Source organism: Antennarius striatus, chromosome 19 (assembly GCF_040054535.1).
Source record: "Antennarius striatus isolate MH-2024 chromosome 19, ASM4005453v1, whole genome shotgun sequence".
NCBI classification, from domain to species: Eukaryota; Metazoa; Chordata; class Actinopteri; order Lophiiformes; family Antennariidae; genus Antennarius; species Antennarius striatus.
In genome coordinates, this window is record NC_090794.1 from 896434 (window position 1) to 921701 (window position 25268).

Genomic DNA, 25268 nt, shown 5'->3' on the forward strand with positions numbered 1-25268 from the left:
AGACTTCTGCTTCAGAGCCACCAGAGACGACTCGTCCACCGCGAACTTCCTCCTCGACTATGGGTGACTCTCTGATGGCCGAATTTGGAAAGGCGGCTCCTTACCTGAGGAAGTCGGACAAGGAGCGCCTGGAAGCTCAGACCAGACCGTTTGATATCAAGATTGAATGCTTTGTGGTCGACGACAAGGTCGAATACACAAAGGGACAAATCCAAAGCAAAGATGGAGGGATGGTGACGGTCAAGAAAGAGGATGGGACGACCGTAACCGTCAAGGACTCGGATGTCCACCCTCAGAACCCGCCCAAATTCGATAAAATCGAAGATATGGCCATGTTCACGTTCCTCCATGAACCCGCCGTGCTGTTCAACCTCAAAGAGCGTTACGCTGCCTGGATGATCTACACGTATTCTGGGCTCTTCTGCGTCACCGTCAACCCCTACAAGTGGCTTCCTGTTTATGACGCTGAAGTGGTGGCGGCCTACCGGGGGAAGAAGCGAACCGAGGCTCCCCCTCACATCTTCTCCATCTCTGATAACGCCTACCAGTACATGCTGACGGACAGGGAGAACCAGTCGGTCCTCATCACCGGAGAATCCGGAGCCGGGAAGACCGTGAACACCAAGAGAGTCATCCAGTATTTCGCCAGCATTGCTGCTGTCGGCGGTGGAGGCAGGAAGGACGCCAACAAGGGGACCCTGGAGGATCAAATCATTCAGGCCAACCCTGCGTTGGAGGCCTTTGGCAACGCAAAAACATTGAGGAACGACAACTCATCCCGTTTTGGCAAGTTCATCAGAATTCATTTTGGGACAAGCGGCAAGTTGTCTTCTGCGGACATTGAGACGTACCTGCTGGAGAAGTCTCGCGTCACTTTTCAGCTCAAGGCTGAGAGAAACTATCACATCTTCTACCAGATCCTGTCCAATCAGAAGCCAGAGCTGCTGGACATGCTGCTGGTCACCAACAACCCCTATGACTACTCCTACATCTCCCAAGGAGAGGTATCCGTCCCTTCCATTAACGACTCGGAGGAGCTGATGGCCACCGATAGTGCCTTTGACGTACTGGGCTTCACGGCAGATGAGAAGATGGGCGTCTACAAGCTCACAGGAGCCATCATGCATTACGGCAACATGAAGTTTAAACAGAAGCAGCGTGAAGAGCAGGCAGAACCCGACGGAACGGAGGCGGCGGATAAATCCGCCTACCTGATGGGGCTGAACTCCGCTGACCTCATCAAAGGGTTGTGTCACCCCAGGGTGAAGGTAGGAAACGAATACGTCACCAAAGGCCAAAGTGTGGATCAAGTCTACTACGCCATCGGTGCTCTGGCTAAGTCAGTGTACGAAAAGATGTTCAACTGGATGGTGGTGAGAATCAACCATTCCCTGGACACCAAACAGCACCGGCAGTATTTCATTGGAGTGCTGGACATTGCTGGATTTGAGATCTTTGATTACAACACTTTTGAGCAGCTGTGCATCAACTACACCAACGAGAAACTGCAGCAGTTCTTCAATCACCACATGTTTGTACTGGAGCAAGAAGAGTACAAAAAAGAAGGTATTGACTGGGAGTTCATTGATTTCGGGATGGACTTACAAGCTTGCATTGACCTCATTGAGAAGCCCCTGGGGATCCTGTCAATTCTGGAGGAGGAATGCATGTTTCCCAAAGCCAGTGATCAGACCTTTAAGTCCAAGCTCTATGATAATCATTTGGGCAAGAACAAGATGTTTGAAAAGCCAAGAGCTGCAAAGGGGAAAGCAGAGGCGCACTTTGCCCTGGTTCACTATGCAGGTACAGTGGACTACAACATCTCCAACTGGCTGGTGAAAAACAAAGACCCCCTGAACGAAACTGTGGCCGGTCTTTACCAGAAATCCTCCCTGAAACTTCTCAGTCTTCTTTTCTTGAGCTATTCTGGATCCGATGGGGGAGACAAAGGAAGTGGCAAAGGATCTAAAAAGAAGGGATCCTCGTTCCAGACCGTGTCCGCACTTCACAGGGAAAATCTGAACAAGTTGATGACCAATCTGAAGACCACACATCCTCACTTTGTGCGTTGTCTGATTCCGAACGAGAGAAAGACTCCCGGGGCCATGGACAACTGTCTGGTGATGCACCAGCTGCGCTGTAACGGCGTCCTGGAGGGTATTCGAATCTGCAGGAAGGGTTTCCCAAACAGGGTGCTCTATGGCGACTTCAAACAGCGCTACAGGATACTGAATGCCTCGGCTATCCCTGAAGGCCAGTTCATCGATTGCAAGAAGAGCGCCGAAAAGCTACTGGGATCCCTGGACATCGACCATACTCAGTACAAGTTTGGCCACACAAAAGTGTTCTTTAAGGCCGGGCTATTGGGCACGTTGGAGGAAATGCGAGACGAGCAACTGTCTCGAATCATCACCAGGATCCAGGCTAATGCTCGGGCAATCCTCATGAGGGCCCAGTTTGCTAAACTTGTGGAACGCAGAGATGCCCTGATGGTCATCCAGTGGAACCTTCGCTCTTTTCTAGGTGTGAAGAACTGGCCCTGGATGAAGCTCTTCTTCAAGATCAAACCTCTCCTGAAGAGCGCAGAGGCTGAGAAGGAGATGGCCAACATGAAGGATGAGTTCAAAAAGCTGAAGGAGGCTCTGGATAAATCTGAAACCAGGCGGAAGGAACTTGAGGAGAAAATAGTGAGTCTTCTCCAAGAGAAGAATGATTTGACTCTGCAAATCCAGTCAGAACAGGACACGCTGACAGATGCTGAGGAACGCTGCGAACAGCTGATAAAGAGCAAGATTCTTCTGGAGGCCAAGCTGAAAGAGATGACAGAAAGAGTGGAGGATGAGGAGGAGCTGAACGCTGATCTCACTGCGAAGAAACGGAAGCTGGAGGACGAATGCTCTGAGCTGAAGAAAGATATCGATGATCTGGAGCTGACTTTAGCTAAAGTTGAGAAGGAGAAACATGCGACAGAAAATAAGGTAAAGAACCTGACAGAGGAGATGGCTTCCCAGGATGAAAACATCATGAAGCTAACCAAAGAGAAAAGGGCACTGCAAGAGGCTCACCAGCAGACACTGGACGATCTCCAGAGCGAAGAAGACAAAGCCAACAGCTTGACGAAGGCTAAAGCTAAGCTGGAACAGCAGGTGGATGATTTGGAGGGTTCGTTGGAGCAAGAGAAGAAAGTCAGGATGGATCTTGAGCGCTCAAAGAGGAAGCTCGAAGGTGACCTGAAACTGACCCAGGAAAGTTTGATGGACTTGGAGAATGACAAGCAGCAACTGGAGGAAAAACTGAAGAAGAAAGACTTTGAGGTTGCGCAAATAAATTCAAAGCTAGAAGATGAGCAGGTTGCTTCAGTTCAGCTCCAGAAGAAGCTGAAAGAAAGCCAGGCAAGAATCGAAGAACTAGAAGAGGAACTGGATGCTGAACGGGCAGCCAGGGCAAAAGTTGAGAAGCAACGCTCGGATCTTTCCCGTGAGCTGGAGGACATCAGCGAGCGCCTGGAGGAAGCAGGTGGAGCAACATCAGCACAGGTGGAGTTGAACAAAAAGAGAGATGCTGAATTTCAGAAGCTGCGGAGGGAACTGGAGGAATCGACCCTCCAACACGAGTCCATCGCTGCCTCCTTGAGAAAAAAGCATGCTGACAGCGTTGCTGAACTGGGAGAACAGATTGATAACCTCCAGCGTGTGAAGCAGAGGCTGGAGAAAGAAAAGAGCGAGCTGAAGCTGGAGCTGGATGACTTGTCTTCCAGCATGGAAAGTGTGGTGAAGGTCAAGTCCAACATGGAGAAGATGTGTCGTTCCATGGAAGACAACATGAATGAGTACAAGAACAAAAACGAAGAAGCTCAGCGAACCATCAATGACCTGACGACCCAACGGGCCAAACTCCTCACGGAAAACGGTGAGTTTGGGCGGCAGCTGGAGGAGAAAGACTGTCTGATATCACAGCTAACCAGAGGGAAGAACTCCTACAACCAGCAGGTAGAGGACCTACGTAGGCAGCTGGAAGAAGAAGTCAAGGCAAAGAATGCCCTCGCCCACGCTGTACAATCAGCTCGTCACGATTGCGATCTGCTCCGAGAACAGTTTGAGGAAGAGCAAGAGGCGAAGGCAGAGCTGCAAAGAGCTCTGTCAAAGTCCAACACAGAAGTGGCGGCATGGAGGACGAAATACGAAACCGATGGAATTCAAAGAACAGAGGAACTGGAAGAAGCAAAGAAGAAACTGGTTCAGAGACTGCAGGAGGCCGAGGAGGCCATTGAGGCAGTGAACGCCAAGTGTTCATCCCTGGAGAAGACAAAACACCGCCTCCAAAATGAGATTGAAGACCTGATGCTGGACCTGGAGAGATCCAATGCGGCATCTGCAGCGCTGGACAAGAAGCAAAGAGTCTTTGACAAGGTCATGGCAGAGTGGAAGCAAAAGTTTGAGGAGTCCCAATGTGAGCTGGAGGCCTCTCAGAAGGAGGCTCGGTCTCTGAGCACCGAGCTCTTCAAACTTAAGAACGCGTACGAGGAGTCCCTGGATCAGCTGGAGACGATGAAGAGAGAGAACAAGAACCTCCAAGAGGAGATCTCAGACCTCACCGACCAGCTGGGGGAGGGTGGTAGGAGCGCTCACGAACTGGAGAAGATCCGGAAGCAGCTCGAGCAAGAAAAGGCAGAGCTCCAGTCGGCATTGGAGGAGGCAGAAGGTTCTCTGGAGCACGAGGAGAGCAAGATCCTCCGAGCCCAGCTTGAGTTCAACCAAGTGAAAGCGGACATGGAGCGCAAGGTAGCTGAGAAGGACGAGGAAATGGAGCAGGCAAAGAGGAATTACCAGCGGATGCTTGAGTCGCTTCAGACCTCGTTGGAATCTGAAACCAGGAGCCGGAATGAGGCCCTGAGGGTGAAGAAGAAGATGGACGGTGACCTCAATGAGATGGAGATCCAGCTCGGCAAAGCCAACCGGCAGGCGGCCGATGCCCAAAAACAGCTGAAGAGCCTCCAGGCATTCCTGAAAGATGCTCAGCTGCAGCTCGATGATGCCCAACACGGCAACGATGACCTGAGGGAGAACGTGGCTCTTCTGGAACGGAGACACAACCTGATCCAGGCGGAATTGGAGGAGGTGAGGGCCGCCCTCGAGCAGACGGAAAGAAGTCGGAAACTGGCCGAACAAGAGCTGACCGACGCCACGGAGCGCATGCAACTCCTGCACTCCCAAAACACCAGCCTGATTAACCAGAAGAAGAAGCACGAGGCGGACCTCCTGCACCTGCAGAATGAGATCGAGGAGGCCATACAGGAGAGCCGCAATGCCGAGGAGAAGGCAAAGAAGGCCATCACAGATGCAGCCATGATGGCTGAGGAGCTGAAGAAGGAGCAAGACACCAGCGCCCATCTGGAGCGCATGAAGAAGAACATGGAGCAGACCATCAAGGACCTGCAGCACCGTCTGGACGAGGCCGAGCAGATCGCCATGAAGGGCGGCAAGAAGCAGCTCCAGAAGCTTGAGGCTCGTATCAAAGACTTGGAGAACGAACTGGAGGCAGAGCAAAGGAGGGGCACCGAGTCCATCAAGGGGATTCGCAAGTACGAACGGCGCATCAAGGAGCTCACCTACCAGACGGAGGAAGACCGCAAGAACATGGCTCGCCTCCAGGACCTGGTGGACAAGCTACAGCTGAAGGTCAAGTCCTACAAACACACAGCTGAGGAGGCCGAAGAGGCGGCAAACAACAACATGGCCAAATTCCGGAAGCTTCAGCATGAGCTGGAGGAGGCGGAGGAGAGGGCGGACATTGCCGAGTCCCAGGTGAACAAGCTGAGGGCAAAGACCAGGGACGGATCCTCCAAGAAAGGCCTGGACGATTGAGAAGACCGTCAGAAGGACAGGTGGGTCAGCGATCTGCTGTTGGCTTTGGGGCTCTAGAGGTCTTCTAGTCTCATTATCACTACTCTCTTTTGATTGGTAGGTGTTCCAGTTGCCGGGTGACCGGGGCGGAGTTTGACATCAAAGTGGAATCAGCGATCAGCCAGAAACAGATATGTCATCTCATCGATATTAATAGTTAGTTGTGTGGATTATTAACATTTAGAATTGAAGTCACGTTTTCAGTTTAGATTTGTTTTTCTCTTTACACAAAAAAAATTCACCAAACATTGATTTTTATTGTCTCTTTCTACGATAAGTCTATGAAGGGTAACATTTGGACAATTTTTGTTGGTTTATTATTTCATGAGAGAATTCCGATTTGCTTTTTAAATCTTCTGATACGCAAATCGGTCAAATGTACTGACTTTGTTTTCGTTGTTTTATCTGATGTTTTAATTCATCTTAATTGAAATTCATCTTTCAAATTCCTGAACTCAGATTCAAGTTTTATGAAAAGCAAAGAATAAATTTATCCCAAAAATGAATTTAACTGAAATTTTGAATGCGACGCAGTCAATATTGAGCTGCATGAGATCAGAAACTGTCCTGAAATAAAATCAGTATGTGCTGTTTATTCATTCTTGTTCATCCTTTTTTCTTCTGATGACGATTAAAGTTGATGAGCCACTAATAAAAGTTGTAAGATCTCTACAAACGTTCACGACACAATGACAACAAAATCTGACGTCAGACGTTTTTACTTCAAAAAAATTCTAGAATAATCAAAACAAGTGAAATCAAAATGAACAAATTCATAATTTGTGTTTGTTAAAGCTTCTTTTGTCACTGATGTCCCGTCTGGATTCACTGACTCATGTTGTGTGTTTGTTTTTGATTGTCAACATTGTTTTTTGCCAACTTCTATACCGGAAAATTTAAGTTGTGACAACTTTAAAAAAAACATTTGAAAAGAAACAAACTCCAATAGAGAAGTGGACCAGGTGAGAACCTCCTCAGAGGTGGACCAAGTGAGACCCAGTCAGGCAGGGTTGGACCAGGTGAGGTCCTGTCAAACACTGTTGCTTTAATTTCTGGTGGTTTTCTCAGAGGTGAACCTTGATGGGGTCAGAGTTTCGACATTCCAGCCCTGATCGGATTAGTGTTGACTGTACGGCTTGAAGTCCAGCAGACTGCTGTTCAAACAGAAGTTTCTGGTCCAGGGTACAGACCAGAGCTCTCTAAAGCCACCTGAGCCTCGCAGTCATTTGCCGTCTAGTTGTCCTGGAGTCAAGATGGTGTCCGGTCAGTTGGTGTACCTGTTGGCTGTATGTGGCCTGGTCGGGGCTCAGATCATCATCTCAGAAGGTGAAGGTGGTTCGGATGTAACCCAGAAGATGTCGTCAGAAGACTTGGTCAAGCAGCTGATGACCAGAGTGGAGAACCTGGAAAGAGAACACGAAGAAAGAGGTTTGTGAAACTTTCAATATAGCCGTTCGACTCTTGCAGTTTGCGGACTGTTCTTGATGCTGTTTGTCCTTGAAAGGCCACCATACCTTCCTCTGAAGGTCAGGACCAAGGTTTACCGCTGTGTCTTCCTGCAGAGAAATCTCACGTGGCATTCTCAGCCTCCCTCAACATCGCTGAACAATGGAACACCTACGGACCTTTTGTCGCAGACGCCACATTGGTGTTCAGGAGGGTGACGACAAACATCGGAGAAGCGTACGACCCAAGCACAGGTAGGACCCCCCCGGTTCAGATTCAGGAACTGAAGGTAGAACTTCACTCTGATGGGTTGTGGGTTTGGTTCCCTCCCATTGTTGGACTGCAGGTATCTTCACGGCCCCAAGGAAGGGCCTCTACTACATCCGCTACACCACCTGTGTTGGAGACTCGGGCAGCCTGAACACGGCGCTGACGAAAAACGGGGAGGTCATGTTTGCCGTATTCGACACCAGGGGGTCTCACGGCAGCGGGTCCAACGGCATGACGCTGGTCCTGGAGCAGGGAGACCAGCTATCCATCACCCTCTGGAGGGAGAAGAGCATCTTCGACCAGAGTCGGCTCAGCACCTTCAGTGGCTTCCTCCTCTACCCCATGTAGACGAAGATTTAAAAACCAGCATTCTGATTGGACTGAACAGAAGGCGGGTTTGTCGACAGTCCCTGTGAGACACCCAATCAAATAAAAGATTGATCGGTTATTTCCAGTTTCTTTCTTTGTGTACTTAAAGTGTGGTGAAAGTTTTAGTAGCAGACGTAGCAAACATCTGTAATGTAGCTGAAAAAGCTAACAAAGCAAGAAAATATGAGCATGCTAATGTCCTTTTCAGAATAAGGCACCTGATACCAAATGGGGTTTTGTGATTATCTCGAGATTCTGAGGATCTGAAGCATATTGTTAATCCTACAGCGTACTCATGTGGACACTTAGTTGAACTGCAAGCCCAATAATACGATAATAAATGTGTAATACATGGGAACGATTGAACAGTTAGTAACAAAAGCTTCGTTAGTTTAAGATTGAATCGATACGTAAATACCAGCATTTATAAATACTGTCAATCAGATTCATTAAAATATGGATATTAATGTTTTAGTGGCAACTTCTGAAAATCCAATCGCCTTGAAATCGATTTAAATTTTTTTAAAAAGGCAACTTTTTATTTTTAATTGTTGGTTTTCAATGATGAATTAAATTCATAACTTAAAGGAAAGATAAAATGTCTGGAGGAGTTTCCTACGCTTCTGTTTCTGTGTGCAAACAGGAAGTGCTTTATTCTTCTCTTCTTCGTGGTTCCTCGCCAAACGGTCGGCGCTTGACGGAGCGGCGGACTGTGCGGAAGTTCTTTCATCCTGCAGGAGTAGAAGAAGAAGAGGAGGTTCTCCTTCGTCTCAACTTTCCTCCGCCGCGCGCCCAGACCTCCACACTTCCTGACTCGCGGGAACATCCACGCGCGCGCCGCCGACAGCAGCAGCAGCAGCTCCTCCGCCGGCCTCCGGTTACCCACGGTGAGTCGACGGGCTTCTCCGCGGCCTCTGAGCCTCCAGGCCCGGGAGAGTGAGCAAAAAAAAAAATCCCCGCGGCCTGCTGCTCTCGGTGTTAGCCGAATGCGGGTGGCAGTGCGGGGGTGGCGGGACTGTTTGCGGGAGAGATATCACTGAAATACGTCAAGATGGCAGTGTTTACAAACACTTCATCCGGGTGGGCTTTTCAAAATAAAAGACAGATCACTTCATAATCAACTTAAAAAGGAAGTGGGGATTTTATTTACTATAGATACGTTCTTAAGTAATAAACTGTCTCCTTTTGAACAATCATTCTAAGATCTAGATGTCATATTAATAATTTGACGTCTTTTATATTTTTTATTTTGGCGCCTCATCCGTAACTTCCTGTTTCACAATGCTAGCCGCGGTTAGCTTGACTTTGCTAGCCGCTCGGGAGCCGTAAACTCCATTTTAGCTCGTCGGTGTTAGCGACCTGTCCGTTATTTATGTGTTAACAGTCGGTGTTCCGACTCACCGCCGGTTCTCTCCCTCCGGGTTTGTCGGTGTTTGACCGGCGGTGAATGGATCCCCGCACGCCCGCTGCGGCGGAGCGGGGGCGGTGTGAGCTCCCCGCTGCAGCTCGGCTCCAGTAGCCGACTGAGAGCGACCTGACGGCCGCTGTCAGAGCGGGGGCGATGCCCTGGAGATCTGAAGTCAGGTGTGTCCCAGCCCGGCCCCACATCACCACTTAATTACTAAATACAGTTAAATATGCTCCGTCACTAAACTGTAAGTCAAAGATTTCCCCATTTAAAATAAATAAAATCATTTTAATCCGTTACAGTCTGGTAAATATAGCCCCCAAAGCCCTAAATTATTAAAAAACAACAACATTTTTATCAACCAATAGACACAAAGACTTTACCTGTGTATTATTAATTGTATATAAGTTTATTAACAATGATAGAGAATGAAAAGTAATGCAAAAGTCAGGAGAACACACAAGCTACGTCCTTACTCCACCAATGAGAACGAGATGTGGTCTCACCGATGTTGTATCCATCCACCAACACGCGGTAAAGAACGAGATCCGGTCTCACCGATGTTGTATACATCCACCAACACGCGGTAAAGAACGAGATCCGGTCTCACCGATGTTGCATCCATCCACCAACACGTGGTAAAGAACGAGATCCGGTCTCACCGATGTTGCATCCATCCACCAACACGCGGTAAAGAACGAGATCCGGTCTCACCGATGTTGTATCCATCCACCAACACGCGGTAAAGAACGAGATCCGGTCTCACCGATGTTGTATCCATCCACCAACACGCGGTAAAGAACGAGATCCGGTCTCACCGATGTTGTATCCATCCACCAACACGCGGTAAAGAACGAGATCCGGTCTCACCGATGTTGCATCCATCCACCAACACGTGGTAAAGAACGAGATCCGGTCTCACTGATGTTGTATCCATCCACCAACGTGGTAAAGAACGAGATCCGGTCTCACTGATGTTGTATCCATCCACCAACGTGGTAAAGAACGAGATCCGGTCTCACTGATGTTGTATCCATCCACCAACGTGGTAAAGAACGAGATCCGGTCTCACTGATGTTGTATCCATCCACCAACGTGGTAAAGAACGAGATCTGGTCTCACTGATGTTGTATCCATCCACCAACGTGGTAAAGAACGAGATCCGGTCTCACTGATGTTGTATCCATCCACCAACACGTGGTGGAACGAGATCCGGTCTCACTGATGTATCCTTCCGCCAACTAGCGGTCTCCTGAAGCACGACTCGTATCTCAATTAACTCATATCTCGAGGTTCTATTTTTTTTATGTAAATTTGCCCCCCAGAGTTCTCATAAATGCTTGAACTACAACAATCAATCACACAAGGCTGAACGTCCTAAAGTAGACCCCTCCAATCTTGGTCAGGTTTTATTTGTAATCTCCAATAAAGTTTCCCATCATTCTCCAGTTTTTGACTCTGGAGACCTTGGCGTCGTTTTAAATACGACTGAAAACACTTAGTTTCCTCCGTGAAAATGATATTCAGATATCTGGATTATTCTCACGGGGTTTGATGAGTCTCAGCAGAACTCTCACAGACACCAGCTTTGGATATCTCTTTGACTACCGTCTTGTTTCTGCCGTCTGCAGGCGATGGTGAGGCCGAGCCACAGCGATCATGTCCTCCAGCAGCTCAACAACCAGCGGGAGTGGGGCTTCCTGTGCGACTGCCTCATCGCCATCGGCGACATCTACTTCCGGGCACACAAGGCCGTCCTGGCAGCCTGCAGTTCCTACTTCAGGATGATGTTCATCCGCGACCAGCAGGGGGCGGGGCGTCTGGACCTGAGCAACATGCAGATCAGCGCCGAGTGCTTCGACCTCATCCTGCAGCTCATGTACCTCGGACGCATCGTCGTCGGGAGCTATGAGTTCGAGGAGCTCAAGGCGTCCATGGCGTACCTCCAGATGTACTACATCCCCGACTCGCTGGAGGATCTCCGAGACATCCGGAGCTCCAACCTCACCCCGTCCTCCTCCGCCTCTTCCTCCTCTTCCACCGGCGTCGGTGGTGGGAAAATGATGTTTGGCGTCCGCATGTACGAGCAACAGCGGTCCGCCGTGTCGGAAGCAGAACGCCTGCCGAAAGCTGTCAACAGCACCTCCGGGCGTCCGCCCGCTTCGGCAACCATCGCCAGACCGGTAGCGGTGGAGGAGGTAGCCAATGCGCCTCTGATTGTGGCTCCTCTGGCGGTGGACGGAGGAGTTGATCAGCCGTGTGATTTGAGAAAAAGACCAAGCGGGAAGAGCTCCACGCTCAAAGACCGCCCCCGTTTCGGCCGCACCTACACTTGTGACGATTGCGGCTTCGTCTTTAGCTGTGAGAAGCTTTTAATCGAACACATCCTGACTTGCACAAACCGGAAGGCCTTCCATCAGCCCAGGGGGAACGTCGAAGCCGACAATGACTCCAGTAAAGCCGAGAGCTCTGCCTCCGAGAGTATCGACGAGCACCGGCTCATGTGTAAAGGCGAGGAGGACTGGCCCGAGGCCAAGATGACCTCTGACCTCACCATCAGATCGGTGGCGGCCGGGACGGACGGCGAGCCGGGGTCAACCCGTAGCATCTCCATCAAGACGGAACCGGAAGAAGGCGTATTCCCCGAAATAGAGATGGTCCGGGTCGGCGAGCACGGCAAACGAGACTGTGGCGCGAGGTTTAGCGACGCTGCATCGAAAGACTCACAAAGGGACAAAACGGGATCAGACCGCGAACCAGAACCGGGCGTTTCAGGTCTGGATAACAGCAACGAGCCTTTTGAAGGCCACATGTCCAGTAGCGAGGACTCGGGCGTCCCGACGAAGCTTCGTAAAGTCAAGGATGAGAAAGAGGACGCGCCCGGCGTCCCCTGCGAACTGTGCGGTACTCTGCTAACGGAGGAGGACAAGTCGACACACTATCTGTCCAACCACATGGGCCACATATGCGCCTGTGGGAGGTGCGGCCAGGTTCTGATTAAAGGTCGCCAACTCCAGGAACACGCAGAGCGCTGCGGCGAATCTCAAGGCGGTGAGTCCGACTCCCACGGGGAGGACGAGGCGTCCTTGCTCGAGGAGCCACAGGGAATGGAGGAGGGCCTGCTGGAGGCGGCCGACCTGGCCTGTTCTCACTGTGGTCTGCTGTTTCAGAACGAGAACCTGGCGCTGGAGCACGCCCTGTCCTGCCACGACCAGGAACTGTTCCGGCCCGCTCTGCTGGACGAGGGCGGCGAACCGGATCACCGGCGCAAACATTTCTGCAGCATCTGTGGCAAAGGTTTCTACCAGCGCTGCCACCTGCGGGAGCACTACACCGTCCACACCAAGGAGAAGCAGTTCACCTGCCAGACTTGCGGGAAGCAGTTCTTACGGGAGCGTCAACTCCGGCTGCACACCGACATGCACAAAGGCATGGCCCGCTACGTCTGCCCGGTGTGCGACCAGGGCACCTTCCTCAAACACGACCACGTCCGACACATGATCTCCCACCTGTCGGCAGGGGAAACCATCTGCCAGGTGTGTTTCCAGATCTTTCCCGGCGGGGAGCAGCTGGAGAAGCACATGGACGTCCACTTGTACATCTGTGGCGTCTGTGGGGAGAAGTTCCGCCTCCGTAAGGACATGAGGAGCCACTATAACTCCAAGCACACAAAGAGACTATAGGAACGGTTCCATTGGTCCTCCGTCGTAGTTTGTTACTAAAAAAAGAAAAAGAAAGCCATAAATGTGAGAACAAATGTATGCACTTGAACACCAAAAAGAAAACTTTTTAATCAGCACTTTTCTGTATATGCATCATCTTAATGGGCGCTCGCACTGCGTGCAGCCGGCGCCGTTTCCGTAAAAAAGGTCAGTGCATTTCGGTTCGAGTCCAAATCGATTTCTGTCAATAAAACAATCGATTTTTGTCTACAACATCTATCCGACTAGATGTAAGGAGTACAGATAATACGGAAAATAATGAGAAGATACATTAAGCATCCTGCATTAACATCTAGCATCAACCTCAGCCGTGATCCAGAAAGACTCCCAGGAAATGTTTGAGTAACTCACATGAATCAGGAGGAGAAAAGCTCAGTGCATCATGGGAAGTTACCCCGGAATGAGGAGGGTTCTCAGCCAGCCTTAGCTTTAGCTCTCGCTTCACCAGGAAGGAAAGTTGTAAGTTTATGGGAGGTGTTTGTCTCCAGGACTGGGCCAGAAGGCTTTGAGGTGTCGACCCAACCCGTTGACTTTTGGAGACCATCGCAAGTAATCGTCCCTTTCTGAGAGAGTAGTGTTCTAGTCACGCCCAAACAGCTGAATCACAACCAGATGCATACCTTGATGAAAGTTCGTTCTGAAGTTCTAAAAGCCCAAAGAGAGAAAACTGAAATTTCATCAGGTACCAAACCTGTTAGCGCTAGACTGTACCAAAGTTCCATTGGCGGATGGTGACGTAAAACTGCGGAAGAATCCAGTTGGCAATCATGTTGCTCGCAGTGTGAACTCCAGAAAAAGTCTGGACTGGTGTTTCCCCAAAGTACACGGACTTGTTGAGGCTCCTGGGCTAAAGCCTTTGAGTCAGGATCGGGTCAGGGTGTAAAGCTAATAAAGCTAACGACTACCGGGACGAATGGACGTTGGGCGGTCCAGTCAAGTTCCTGTTTGGGGTTAGCTGATGTCATAAGATACTAAATCACTTAAAGACGAATCGTGGATTTTATCGTGGACACATCGAGCACATTGGGTGAAGAAACGTCGGCTTTTTCATCTTTTGTTTCGTGACTTTGCTGATTCGTGTTTTCCTTAGTTGTGGTTTGGCTCTGTGCTAGCCGCGTGACTGGATGGTCGTTCCCCAAGTCATTCTGTTTGGTGCCTTTACTGTAGCGTCGGTTGACGCCGATGGTCGTGCGGTGGCGCCGGGTTCTTATCCCTCCTGCTTGCGTCTCGAGATCCGAACATGTTGAAGTCAGGCCAAGAGATTTGGACAGGAGATTGTGAAAAAGATGAAATAAGGAAACACTAGAATCAATCTAAGCGTGACCAGAACGACATGCGTGTTCTTAAAGGTGCCTTCAAACTGTTGCTGTTCCGTCTGGTTCAGTCGGACACCCCCCGCCCACCCTGGTATATTTCGTTTCTGAAGGTCTGAATGCAAAATTTCGAATGGTTCCGAAGTGAATGGGACTGTAAAGAACCAAACCATTTCAAAACCAGTCCAAACCATTTCAGATACTCCAGCGGCAGTTTCAGGTGGACCTGAATCACTTCTGGAAAGACAGTCTTGAAAAGAGTCGTAGAAATACTTGTAGAATCCAGTCCTGAACCAGAACCAACTCCACCTGTCCAACTGAGCGCCAGCCCCACTCAGGCATGTGAAAACCAATAGGAACCAACCTATGAAGGTTCTTTTGAAGCTTCTGGATCATTTCAAACCGTTCCAGTCAGGATCAAATTGTTTGGACCGAAACATTTTCAATCAAATCAAACATTTCAGATCCGCTTTAACATTTCAGAACCGAGCTAAACGTTGTAGAGACTAAGACACACCAGAACCGACTGAAACCAGTTCTGAGCCAACGCGAGTACAAACCCGTTCAAATCTAACTCGGATACCTCAGAACCAAAATAAGTGGTTTAGGTCCAGGTCAGATACAGTCGGTCCAGACTAGTTTCAGGTGTGGACCTTCCTATACTAGTACAGAATCAAGAACCAGACCAGTTCTGACAGTCCAGTTCAGCCCAAACCGGTTCAGGTTTCTGGAACGACTGGAGCCAGATCGAAGTCGGACCTCAGTCCGCCGCTGGTGATCCGGATCAGCTGTTGGGTCTCAGGCGCCGCTGGAGCGGGTTCTTGGTGTTCAGGTGGTTCTGTTGCTCTGAAGCTTTTCTCACGTCTTCACTTTGTATTCGACACATCTGATGTCTTGGAATAAAAATGAACTTGTTCTGAAACCCAGTTTAACCCAGTCCGTTTCTGTTTGAGTCGTTGTGTCAGAACCATGTCTATTGTGGGTTCTTAGCCTTCACCAAGTTGAGGTCCAGATCTTTATCAAGGATCCAGACCTCCACCACTGCTGACCCAGAAGAACCAGCAAGTCAGGACCATCTGGATCAGAACCAGAAGGTTTGGAATGTCATGAAACCAAACTGGACCTCTTGGTGTGTGTGTGTGTGTGTGTGTATATATATATATATATATATATATATATATATATATATAATCATCCCCCATATATAATATAGACATGTATATTTGATTAAACATTTCATATTTTATTATATACATGTATATATCTTTATAAATATATGTAAATATATAAATATAATTGAAATATGATTAAATATTTCATTTCTATCAGAAATGTTGAAACACATTTAATCATTTTCTGTGTTTTTTTTAAACATTCAATCTGATCTTTGTCCTACATTTCCATTCTTACGCTCATCTTCACGTTTTAACGGTTCCAAATCGATCAATCGACTTGCCGTTGCTCATTAATTGCCTCCTCCGGGTCGCCTCCTCCTGATCACGTGACCAGCCTTTGACACCCCCCCCCTGACTCTCGCGAGACGTCGCGCGGCTTCATGCGAGATCCTCCGCAGCAACAAATCGGCTCCGGCTCCGGGAAACCATCTGCACCTTTCTGCGGTAAGACACTGATTAACGGCCGCCGGGCATGGCGCGCGCGTGCCACGCGCACACGGACGGAGGGCGCGTGAGGGGGGGGGGGCGCACGCGCGTGCGTGAGTGCAGGTGAACGTGAGGACGCGCGTGTTGCCGGATTGGGACGGGAGGATGGAGGAGGCTGCAGCCTCCCGGGCGCGACGCGGCGTGCACGCGCGCAGCCTTTTATGTCTCCTGGCCGCGCGCGTGTCCGCTTTGGGCAGCTCAGTGACTGGTTTGAAGCATCTGGGGACGCCCCGCCCCCCCCACTCCCTGCACGTGCGTGTCTCAGGTGACCTTCAGGGAGATGGGCAGGTCAGCCCCTCTCACCTGAGGACAGGTGTCCCCAGGTGAAGGTAGACCGCATCATAGACCGCATGGTCCCCGCCCCCTCCAGCCCCGCCTCCAGAATGTCACCAACACAACCCCCCCCCACATTTTATTTCAGATTTTTTTTCTGACTCTACCTGTTTTTCATCCCGAACGCATCAGCTGGCGGCGGCGCCGATGACGTCACCGTGTCTTGTGCGTTCCACAGGGGGCGGGGCCATGGAGGTGTCGTCTCACAGCCTCTTCCTGCTGCAGCAGCTCAACGTCCAACGGGAGTTCGGCTTCCTGTGCGACTGCACCGTCGCCATCGGCAACGTCTACTTCAAGGCCCACCGGGCCGTCCTGGCCGCCTTCTCCAACTACTTCAAGATGATCTTCATCCACCAGTCCAGGTAGAGGTGGGCGGGGGTAGTTGAAGCTGGGCTGGGGGCAGAAGTGAGCGTCTGTGACAGCAGTATGGTTTCATGTCAAACAGAGTTCTACAGGTGTTTTTACTCTGAGGGTGTTGGTAGAGAAGTCCAGAGAAGGTCAGAGGGAGCTGCATCGTGGTTTTGTAGATCTGGAGAAAGCTGATGACAGGGTGTCCAGAGGGGGGGTCTCACCCAGAATAACATGTGGTCTCCTCCCCCCTCCAGCGAGTGCATCAAGATCCAACCGACGGACATCCAGCCGGACGTCTTCAGCTACCTGCTGCACATCATGTACACCGGGATGTGCCCCAAGCAGCCGGTGGACCCCGCCCGCCTGCAGGAGGGCATCAAGTTCCTCCACGCCTACCAGCTGTGCTGGAAACCCGGCGAGACCGCCGCCGACACGCCCACCGACGTGGTGCGCATGTCCAACCTGTATGGCATCCAGATCTCCTCCCAGCTGGCCAACAAGGACGCCCCCGGGGTCCCCAAGTCCGCCACGGACTCCCACGGCGCTCCCGATGACGACGGTGGGGGCAGCGGCGGCGGCGGACGCTCCTCCGGCCGGGGCGGGCGGTCCCATTCGCAGCTGTCCCTCGCCATCGGACTGGAAGGGGTTCCGTCGGACCGTCAGGGCTCCGCCCTCCGCAACGTGTGCTCGGTGGCGTCCGGAGACGACTCGGATATCTCCGCACGCATCAAGCAGGAGCGCTCGGAGGAGGAGGAAGGCGAGGACGGCGAGGTGGACGAGGCGGCGCAGGGCATGGGGTCCCCGCCCCGGGGGGGCAGCCCCAGTCGGGGCCTCCTCTTCAAAGACCGGGCCCTGGTCCTGCTGTGCCCCCGTTGCGGCGAACGCTGCTCCTCCCCCGAGGGCTTGAGGGAGCACTTGTTCAGCCACGCCCTCGACCCCGCCCGTCTGATGGAGGGTTTCTCGCGGGGCAACGAGTTGGACGCCGGCGTGGAGGAAGGGCGGCCGGAGTCCCAGCTGGACGCCGGCTGCCTGGAGGAGGCGCTGCGACAGAGCCAGGCGCTCGCCAGCCAGCTGGCCGCCGAGCTGAGGCGGAGCCGGGGCGGAGTCGAGGGCGGGGTCACGCCCACCGTTTTGCACTCGCGCAAGCGAAAGATCGCCTGCGCCGTCTGCGGCCTGCGCTTCTCGCACAAGAGCCAGCTGCAGGAGCACATGTACGCCCACACCGGGAAGCCCACCCGCTACCACCGCTACAACCGCCTCTGCAGCCAGCTCTTCCAGGGCTCCGCCCACTTGTGCGACGGCGCCGCCGAGCCCGGAGGAGGGGGTGGCGCCGCCGCGGGAGCGACCGGACTCTCCGAGGAGGCTAACAAGGACACTCAGGACAACGGGAGCTCCTGCTACTCGCTGGACTCGGAGATCTCCCAGGAGAGCGTGGACGGCGTCCCCGTGGAGTGACGGGCGCCACGGGGGGCGGGGTCACCACTGGCGCCGCCGCCAAGCGCAGTGTCCTGTAGTTTTGGAGAAGCGGACTCTGAGGTGTGTGTTGTTGTTCTGTTTGTGCCTGCTGGTGTGTGACGGTACCTGTGCAAGTGTGTGTTTGTGTGTGTGTGTGTGTGTGTGTGTGAGACGGTGTGGGAGGGTCCGATTGTTCAACCGCACGACTCGTTCCAGAGTCGGCACCGAACTCGAGTCCGACCCGTGGGGGGGTGGGGTGGGGGTTCTCCAAAGCTCTGTGCCTTCGTTTCTAACGGCAATCACAGGAAGTGGTAAATGGAAGGCGGGAAAACGGCGACAGAATGGCGTCCTGAGTCCACGTGGACCCGGACCTCCTCTAGAACTCTTCCAGTCTGATCCGGTTTACTGGTGAGATCCACTACCGATCAATCAATCAGGTTCCACAGATCAATGCAGATTTTAGGAAAGGGTTTTTACTGCTGCCCCTGGTGGTCCAGTTGTTCTAGAGACCCTTTAACCCGATCCAGATCCAGCTTCTGGTTCCTGAGGGATGTGGTCCCGTTTCTCCTGGTCCACCAGAGGGTTCCTCTGGTTCCAGTCCAGAACAATCCACGACTCCTTCTGGAACCAGGTCTTGGTGGACCTCTGAAGTTCTTCATCTTCATCTTCCTCACAGACAAAGACGTTTTCTTCCAGGAGCCCCTGATCCTTCATGGAATCCATTTGACCCGCTACAGGCTGCAGGGTTCGAGTGGACCAGGAAGTAAAGCAGGACCCAAAAGCGGACCTAGAACCTAAACCAACCTGGAGGTCAGACGCGATCAAACGATCTCCGAGGAAACCAATCAGCAGCTCATCGATCAGGTCGTCCGCTTCAGAGTTCTCCCGATCTCGATTGATCGGTTCTTGGTTCTGTACCAACTGAAATCCTGATCTTCCACCTTCACCAGCGGACAGCGAACGCCTCTGGCCCCTCCCACACACATGTGCAATCGTGTGACTGTTCCTTTACCTTGGGTGTGTCGGCAACGGTGCCTTGGGGTGCCCGTTTGACGCCGTTTTTTTGCAGCTTCGTGACAATCCAAGGAAGAGCCATCGTCATGTGTCCAATTATTGATCAGAACAGATTCCTGATGCTTCTTTGTTTTCTAGAACCGTGAAGAATCTTGGAACCGTAGCTTCCTGTCTGAGGCGTCGTCCAACTTCCTGTTTTCTTTGAAAAACTCTGAACGCGAAAAATGAAGAATCAAACCCCCTCACACTCTTACCTTTGGCCTCGTAACGCTGTCATTTTTTACAGTGTCAAATTCAATTTTAGCACAACCACGGCTAACCGTAGGCGTCACTCGATCAACCAGACAATGATGTTATTTATGATGTTATTGATCTTCGATTGGTGAAAGTCAGATGACTTTGTCTTCGTTCTGTGTTTCACTGTAAAAAAATACAAACAGCAAGTTTTGTGTTTACATGTTTTGTACATAAACGTCTGTTTTTCAGTGATGGAACAATAAAGTTTTTGTAAATAAATGCCGCTGTTTTTTTTTCAGTCAGTTAAAGCAAAAGAGATGAGAACCAAACCTGAATCTGTCGTTAGCAACATGCTAACAGATTTATTACAAAACGCCATTTTATCTGAATGACTGAAAGTTTTACAGTAAAAAATACACAAATATGTGGTAATTAAGTCTCACTGGTGACAAAACAACGTCGTTTCGTGTTCAGACCCGCAGTAACTGATCACCTCCAGCAGGTGTCAGCAGAGATCTGAGGACGGATCAGGTCAGAGGCATTCTGGGAAACTGAAAAGCCACACCTGGAGCCTGATGAAGTCAACCACGTCCAGTCAGTGTGGGAGGCATCCAGCAGAGGGTCTGATCCTGGTCACCTGGACAGGATATGGAAAGTTAGGTTATTTCAAAATAAAACATGTAGAGATGTTTGAATTAACAGTTTTAAATGATTATGGAGATAAAAAAATGAGACCATACTTTAATTTTGTTAGTTTGGAAGGAACCTGAGAGGGATGGATGGATGGACAGATACTTTCTTAATCCCAGAGGAAACTGCACACATCCACTGCTCGGACATACATAATAAATCATCTTCTTTTCCTTTCGGCTTTTCCCTTCAACCCCGTCTTCTACATCCTCTTCTCTCACACCAACTACCTTCATGTCTTCTTTCACTACACATACATAATGATTGGATAAACACCAGGAGAAAATAGAAATACTGACGACATAGGACAGGACATACCACAAGACATACACTACACTAACAGAACATACTGTATACTAAACTAAAAGTACAAATAGAATAAAATAATCATAATATAACACCTTTACCTGGTGTTGTTCATGATGGTCCTGACTTTGGACATGGTCCTGCTCTCCAGAAGCGTCTCCACAGAGTCCAGGCTCAGCCCGACCACTGAGCCTGCTCTGCGGATGAGTCTGTTCAGACGGTCCATATCTCTTTTCCTGGCCCCCCCACCCCAACACACAATGGCGTATGACAGCACACTGGAGACTACGGACTGATAGAACATGAGAAGGAGCTTAGGACAGATGTTGAAGGAGGCCAGCCTCCTCAGGAAGTACATCCTGCTCTGCCCCTTCTTGTACACACAGTCCCAGTTGAGTGACCAGTCCAGTCTGCTGTCTAGCTGCAGTCCCAGGTACTGATAGTTTTGTACCACCCCCCCACCTCACTGCCCTCCATGATCACTGGCTGTGGAGAGGGAGGTGCCCGCCGGAAATCCAGAACCATCTCCTTGGTCTTGGAGACGTTGAGCTGGAGCTGGTTCTGTTGGCACCACTCCACAAAGTCAGCCACCAATGCCCTGTACCCCCCCTCATCACCCTCCAGGATACATGCCACTATCGCGGTGTCATCGGAGTACTTCCATATGTGAAAAGTATCCGAGTTGTGCTTGAAGTCCGTGGTGTAGAGGGTGAAGAGAAGAGGGGAGAACATGGTCCCCTTTGGAGCCCATCATGCATTCATCCAAGCAGCTGTGATAGTTTTTATGACATTGCTAACTAGATGGTAGAGTTACCTGCTGTGGTCTGTCAGTCAGTCAGTCCTGACAAGACCTGATAGTAAGTAAAGCTAAATTTAACGTGATTGGTGTGTTATACACCCAATTTTTTGAGCCAAGCTGTTGGTGATGAGGAATGGATGCGAAATTTGATAAATCTGTGAAAGCAGTCGAGTGCTTCCTGTTTCTCAGCAGATTGAACGGACTTCTTCTGTTACCTAACAAGACTGTCATTCAGCCAGGTACCGGCACGCTGGGTCCTGGTTTCACCTGGACGAGATAGAAGTGTCATCAGCCCCCACAGTCTGGACCCAGCACAGCATCAGTTAGGGAGGAGGGGGAGGACGGTGTTCACCAGATCACACAAGTCTGGATTCAGTATGTCAGATTGTTGTTGTCCTATGTGCACGATGACATGGATGTCCAGCCAGGATATACAGGACTCTATCAGGCATGTCAGAGACCATATCATTAGGGAGGGAGGGATAGATAGATAGATAGATAGATAGATAGATAGATAGATAGATAGATAGATAGATAGATAGATAGATAGATAGATAGATAGATAGATAGAGCTTCTCATTGGTCACTTCTGTTGCTTGGTGACAGATGTATGTATTTTTACTCTCCATCGCTATAGAAACAAAAGCTGAGGTTCCTCTTCACACGTTTAAAAATAGACGACGATACACGATGACATCACAGAAGACAGTAAATTGCAGATCAATAACTGATCAGTGATTAATCTATCAGAAGAAGAAGCCTGTTGAACATGAAGCATATTGATCACCACGGAGGAAGTCCCTGTGAAAGAACGTGGAGCGTTAGTGAAGTCATCACTGTATCGGTCATCAATAAACAGCCAACAGTCATAGTAAACAATAATCGGCAAACATAGTAAATAATAAACAGTAATAAGTAATTAGCAAACACTAATCATTAAACAGTATTCCGCAAACAATGAATGGTATGAATGGTATGAATGGTAAATAGTAATCAATAATGAGAAAACATAAATTAGTACACACTAATCAGTAAACAGTAATCAGTAAACACTAATCAGTAAACAGTAATCAGTAAACAGTAATCAGTAAACAGTAATCAGTAAACAGTAATCAGTAAACAGTAATCAGTAAACGGTAATCAGTAAACAGTAATCAGTAAACAGTAATCATTAAACGGTAATCAGTAAACACTAATCAGTAAACAGTAATCAGAAAACAGTAATCAGTAAACGGTAATCAATAAACACTAATCAGTAAACACTAATCAGTAAACAATAAATAGTAAGAAGGAAAAACAAGCTTTTTTCTCTTTTTGTGGTCTTTTTACGTCACAGGTCATATCCTGATGACATCACACTGATGACATCACATTTACACTCACCCTCACATCTGGTACAGCTGCAGAGGTCTTCCTCCAACTGGTCCTGGTTCTGGTCCTGGTTCTGGTTCTGATTCAGGTCCTGGTTTCTTGTCCTGGATCTTGTCCTGGTTCTGGTCTAGTCCTGGTTCTGGTCTTGTTTCTAATTCTGGTCCTGATTCTGGTCTTGGTTCTGCCGCTGGTTCTGGTCCTGGCTCTGCTCTAGTCGGTGGTTTTGGGTCGGATGACCTCACAGTCTAAAGATAGACGCGTCACGTCGCTCTGAGGTCAAGTCCTACTTCCTGTTCCGCCCCCAGGGGAAACACCCCCCCCCCCCCACGACCACCTCGCTGAAGAGCCAATTTCTCTAAAACAAAACGCCAATCAGGGAGGTTGCTATGGAAACTGGGGCGATGGGGCGATGAAGCGAGAGAGAGAGGAGAGACGATCTCTCCGTTTCTCCGTCTCTGAGATCCGACCGCCGACAGGAAGCAGCTCCAGGTGAGATTCCGTCTTTTATTCTCAGTTGTTCATGTGGAATCAAAGCGGCTGCTATTGATCACCTGATCGTCTTCATCAGGTGTGACCGATCGGATCAATCGACTATTATCGGCTGAGCTGTGATCTATCCGATCGATCGATTCGAATTCAACCCATTTATGTTTAATCAGTTCTGTTTTAATCCGGCGGTCAGGATTAACTCTTGGATAAAAATCACTTCTGATTGATTATGACATCACTCAAATAGATCAATCGACTCCTCTTCTTCACCGGCGAGATGAAGAGTTTACCTCCAAATTTAAATCTTTAAAAAGTTCAGTTTTCGTGTTAAATTTTGTTTCTTCTTCTCCTTCTTCCTCATCGTGACTTCCTGTCAAACCGATTACTCAGCTTGTTGTTTATTGATCGTCAGTGGAGTGATTGATCGTCGTGTGTAAACGAAGCTTCTCCTTCTCTGTTTTTCAGGTGTTACTAAACTCTGCTGGGCGGCGGTGGACGGACGAGCTGAACGCCCGTGGCGACGGACGATGGTGACGGCGGACGGCGCCGACGTCCAACGACCACAGAAAGCCACGTTAAAGAGGAAGCTGACGGGCCCGCCCAGGTTGCTGCTGGGAAAAACCGCCACCAGGACGGCGGAGGACAAACCGGAGACGACGATGTCGGATGACGTCGGGATTAACTCGACGGACTCTACGAACGAGCCAACGGAATCCACCGACGTGGTTTTGTCTGCAGTAGAAGTGGAGACCACCAGGGGCACCAACCGGCGCCGGTGGTGGAGGAGGTTCTCGCCCGTCGTCGTTTGCTACAGGAAGTCCAGGAAACACTTGGAAAGTTTGGAGACACCCGAAGGTGATGGTGGGGTTCCACCAAAGGGGGCGCCGCGGGAGAAAGAAGACACCACAGAAGGAAAGGGGGCCAGAGGGAAGTGGGCGCTGATGGCGAGGGGGTGGCCGAAGTTCAAGCGCCGACCGACAAAACCCGACGGAACATCGGAGGTCAAAGACGGCGAGGAAAGTCCGAAGACCTTCAGGAAGAGAATGCGCAAGTTCTTCTCCAGAAGGGGGAGGAGCCGTTTCCTGAGCGTCCCTTTGGTGGATGTGGAGGGCGTGGCCACGTGTGAGGAGGCGGAGTCTTCTCCAACCGGACTCCCCCCAGATTGGAGTCCGGATGGCAGCGGGGAGGCGGTGACGGTGGCGGCGGATGTGAGCGTCCGGCCGCACGAGAGTCCAGACGGAACAACGGCAGAACCCCAACCGGTTCACGCCGCCGCCGCCGCCGAGGATGACTCGGCAGACGACGCAATCACATCCGACATGATCCGCATAGAGGTGGCGGAAGATTTAGATCTTCCTGTTCCTGAATTATTGGCGGTTTCGCCACCAGTGAATGACGGAGCTCAATTATTGATCGCGACCGCGCCGCCACCACCGGACGTCAAAGCGTCGGACGGAACGACCTCCCGCTGCTTGCTGCCCTCCGCCAATGGGCCCTTCATTCGGATCGAGCTGGTCCCGCCCGACGATGTCACTCAGGAGGAAGAGGAGGAGCCATGGGAGGGAAGCCTCGCCTCGGAGACTCACAACCACCTCCTGCTGGTGGGGGCGGAGGTCAGCGAGCGGCAGCTCCTGCAGACGGCGCGCTCCCTGGTCCGCGCCGCAATGAACGCCGCCGTGGCCCAGCTGACCCGGGAGCAGCAGAGCGGCTCGGACTGCGTCCACCGGGAGCCGCCGGGGTGCCGGGACCACGCCTGACGGCGCCGGGGCGAGGGGCTCGATGGCGATGGGTTCGGTTAGCGGGACGTTCTGAGGACTGGGAAATGACGGAAAGGAGGCGGGGTTAATGTCCTCCACGCCAGCTGTCGTCTGATTGGTCGCTGACAGTTCAGAGTGATTGATTAGCGATCAGATTCAGGACGACGTTGGTGTCAGAAGGGCTGCCTGGCAGTCGCAGCTCAGGGCAAAACTTCCTCCGATTCAGATTCTACTCATCAAAGGCTTTGATTGATTTTTTTTTTTTAATGATCGTTTTGATTTGTTCTTGTGATTCTGTGAAACTGGTTTAATGATCAAGATCGCACCAGTTGTTTAAATAAAGTTTTTCTCCTTCTGAACTCGTGTTATCTCAG

At 50.6% G+C, this 25268-nt stretch overlaps 5 protein-coding genes and 1 long non-coding RNA gene across 7 annotated transcripts; 5 read left to right on the plus strand and 1 right to left on the minus strand.

The window, feature by feature from the left end:
* The first annotated feature begins 8 nt into the window (after positions 1-8).
* myh6 (myosin, heavy chain 6, cardiac muscle, alpha) lies at positions 9-6070 on the plus strand. Its single transcript, XM_068342021.1, has 2 exons — positions 9-5884; positions 5965-6070. The coding sequence occupies exon 1, from the start codon at positions 60-62 to the stop codon at positions 5862-5864; it is 5805 nt and encodes a 1934-aa protein (XP_068198122.1). The 5' UTR covers positions 9-59; the 3' UTR covers positions 5865-5884; positions 5965-6070.
* A 959-nt stretch (positions 6071-7029) lies between these two features.
* Positions 7030-8067, plus strand: LOC137613122 (complement C1q-like protein 2). Its single transcript, XM_068342020.1, has 3 exons — positions 7030-7331; positions 7466-7603; positions 7696-8067. The coding sequence occupies exons 1-3, from the start codon at positions 7157-7159 to the stop codon at positions 7965-7967; spliced, it is 585 nt and encodes a 194-aa protein (XP_068198121.1). The 5' UTR covers positions 7030-7156; the 3' UTR covers positions 7968-8067.
* Positions 8068-8213: 146 nt separating this feature from the next.
* Positions 8214-15511, plus strand: zbtb1 (zinc finger and BTB domain containing 1). 2 transcript variants are annotated; one of them, XM_068342003.1, is made up of 3 exons: positions 8214-8875; positions 11028-12447; positions 12567-15511. In XM_068342003.1, exons 2-3 carry the CDS (start codon positions 11031-11033, stop codon positions 13031-13033), a joined length of 1884 nt encoding a protein of 627 aa, XP_068198104.1. In that variant the 5' UTR covers positions 8214-8875; positions 11028-11030; the 3' UTR covers positions 13034-15511. The 2 variants fall into 2 exon arrangements, with proteins under 2 accessions (XP_068198104.1, XP_068198103.1); XM_068342002.1 differs by having other exon boundaries at positions 11028-15510.
* A 1103-nt stretch (positions 15512-16614) lies between these two features.
* zbtb25 (zinc finger and BTB domain containing 25) lies at positions 16615-18231 on the plus strand. Its single transcript, XM_068343225.1, has 2 exons — positions 16615-16787; positions 17031-18231. Exons 1-2 carry the CDS (start codon positions 16615-16617, stop codon positions 18229-18231), a joined length of 1374 nt encoding a protein of 457 aa, XP_068199326.1.
* A 1650-nt stretch (positions 18232-19881) lies between these two features.
* Positions 19882-22954, minus strand: LOC137613636 (uncharacterized). Its single transcript, XR_011038963.1, has 4 exons — positions 22661-22954; positions 20580-22078; positions 20223-20419; positions 19882-20119 (listed from the first exon to the last, which is right to left on the minus strand). It is a non-coding gene; the product is annotated as an uncharacterized lncRNA (long non-coding RNA).
* A 67-nt stretch (positions 22955-23021) lies between these two features.
* On the plus strand, positions 23022-25061 carry si:dkey-1h6.8 (uncharacterized). The gene is made up of 2 exons (XM_068343210.1): positions 23022-23137; positions 23603-25061. The coding sequence occupies exon 2, from the start codon at positions 23665-23667 to the stop codon at positions 24892-24894; it is 1230 nt and encodes a 409-aa protein (XP_068199311.1). The 5' UTR covers positions 23022-23137; positions 23603-23664; the 3' UTR covers positions 24895-25061.
* Positions 25062-25268: the final 207 nt, after the last annotated feature.

What these genes read in the sequence shown, in the direction of transcription:
- myh6 (XM_068342021.1), top strand. Translation starts at nt 60, where the DNA reads ATGGGTGACTCTCTGATGGCCGAATTTGGAAAGGCGGCTCCTTACCTG.
- LOC137613122 (XM_068342020.1), top strand. Translation starts at nt 7,157, where the DNA reads ATGGTGTCCGGTCAGTTGGTGTACCTGTTGGCTGTATGTGGCCTGGTC. An exon ending in AAGAGAACACGAAGAAAGAG is followed by an intron (nt 7,332 to 7,465) that starts GTTTGTGAAACT and finishes GTCTTCCTGCAG; the next exon opens with AGAAATCTCACGTGGCATTC. An exon ending in AGCGTACGACCCAAGCACAG is followed by an intron (nt 7,604 to 7,695) that starts GTAGGACCCCCC and finishes GTTGGACTGCAG; the next exon opens with GTATCTTCACGGCCCCAAGG.
- zbtb1 (XM_068342002.1), top strand. Translation starts at nt 11,031, where the DNA reads ATGGTGAGGCCGAGCCACAGCGATCATGTCCTCCAGCAGCTCAACAAC.
- si:dkey-1h6.8 (XM_068343210.1), top strand. Translation starts at nt 23,665, where the DNA reads ATGGTGACGGCGGACGGCGCCGACGTCCAACGACCACAGAAAGCCACG.
- zbtb25 (XM_068343225.1), top strand. Translation starts at nt 16,615, where the DNA reads ATGGAGGTGTCGTCTCACAGCCTCTTCCTGCTGCAGCAGCTCAACGTC. An exon ending in ATCTTCATCCACCAGTCCAG is followed by an intron (nt 16,788 to 17,030) that starts GTAGAGGTGGGC and finishes TCCCCCCTCCAG; the next exon opens with CGAGTGCATCAAGATCCAAC.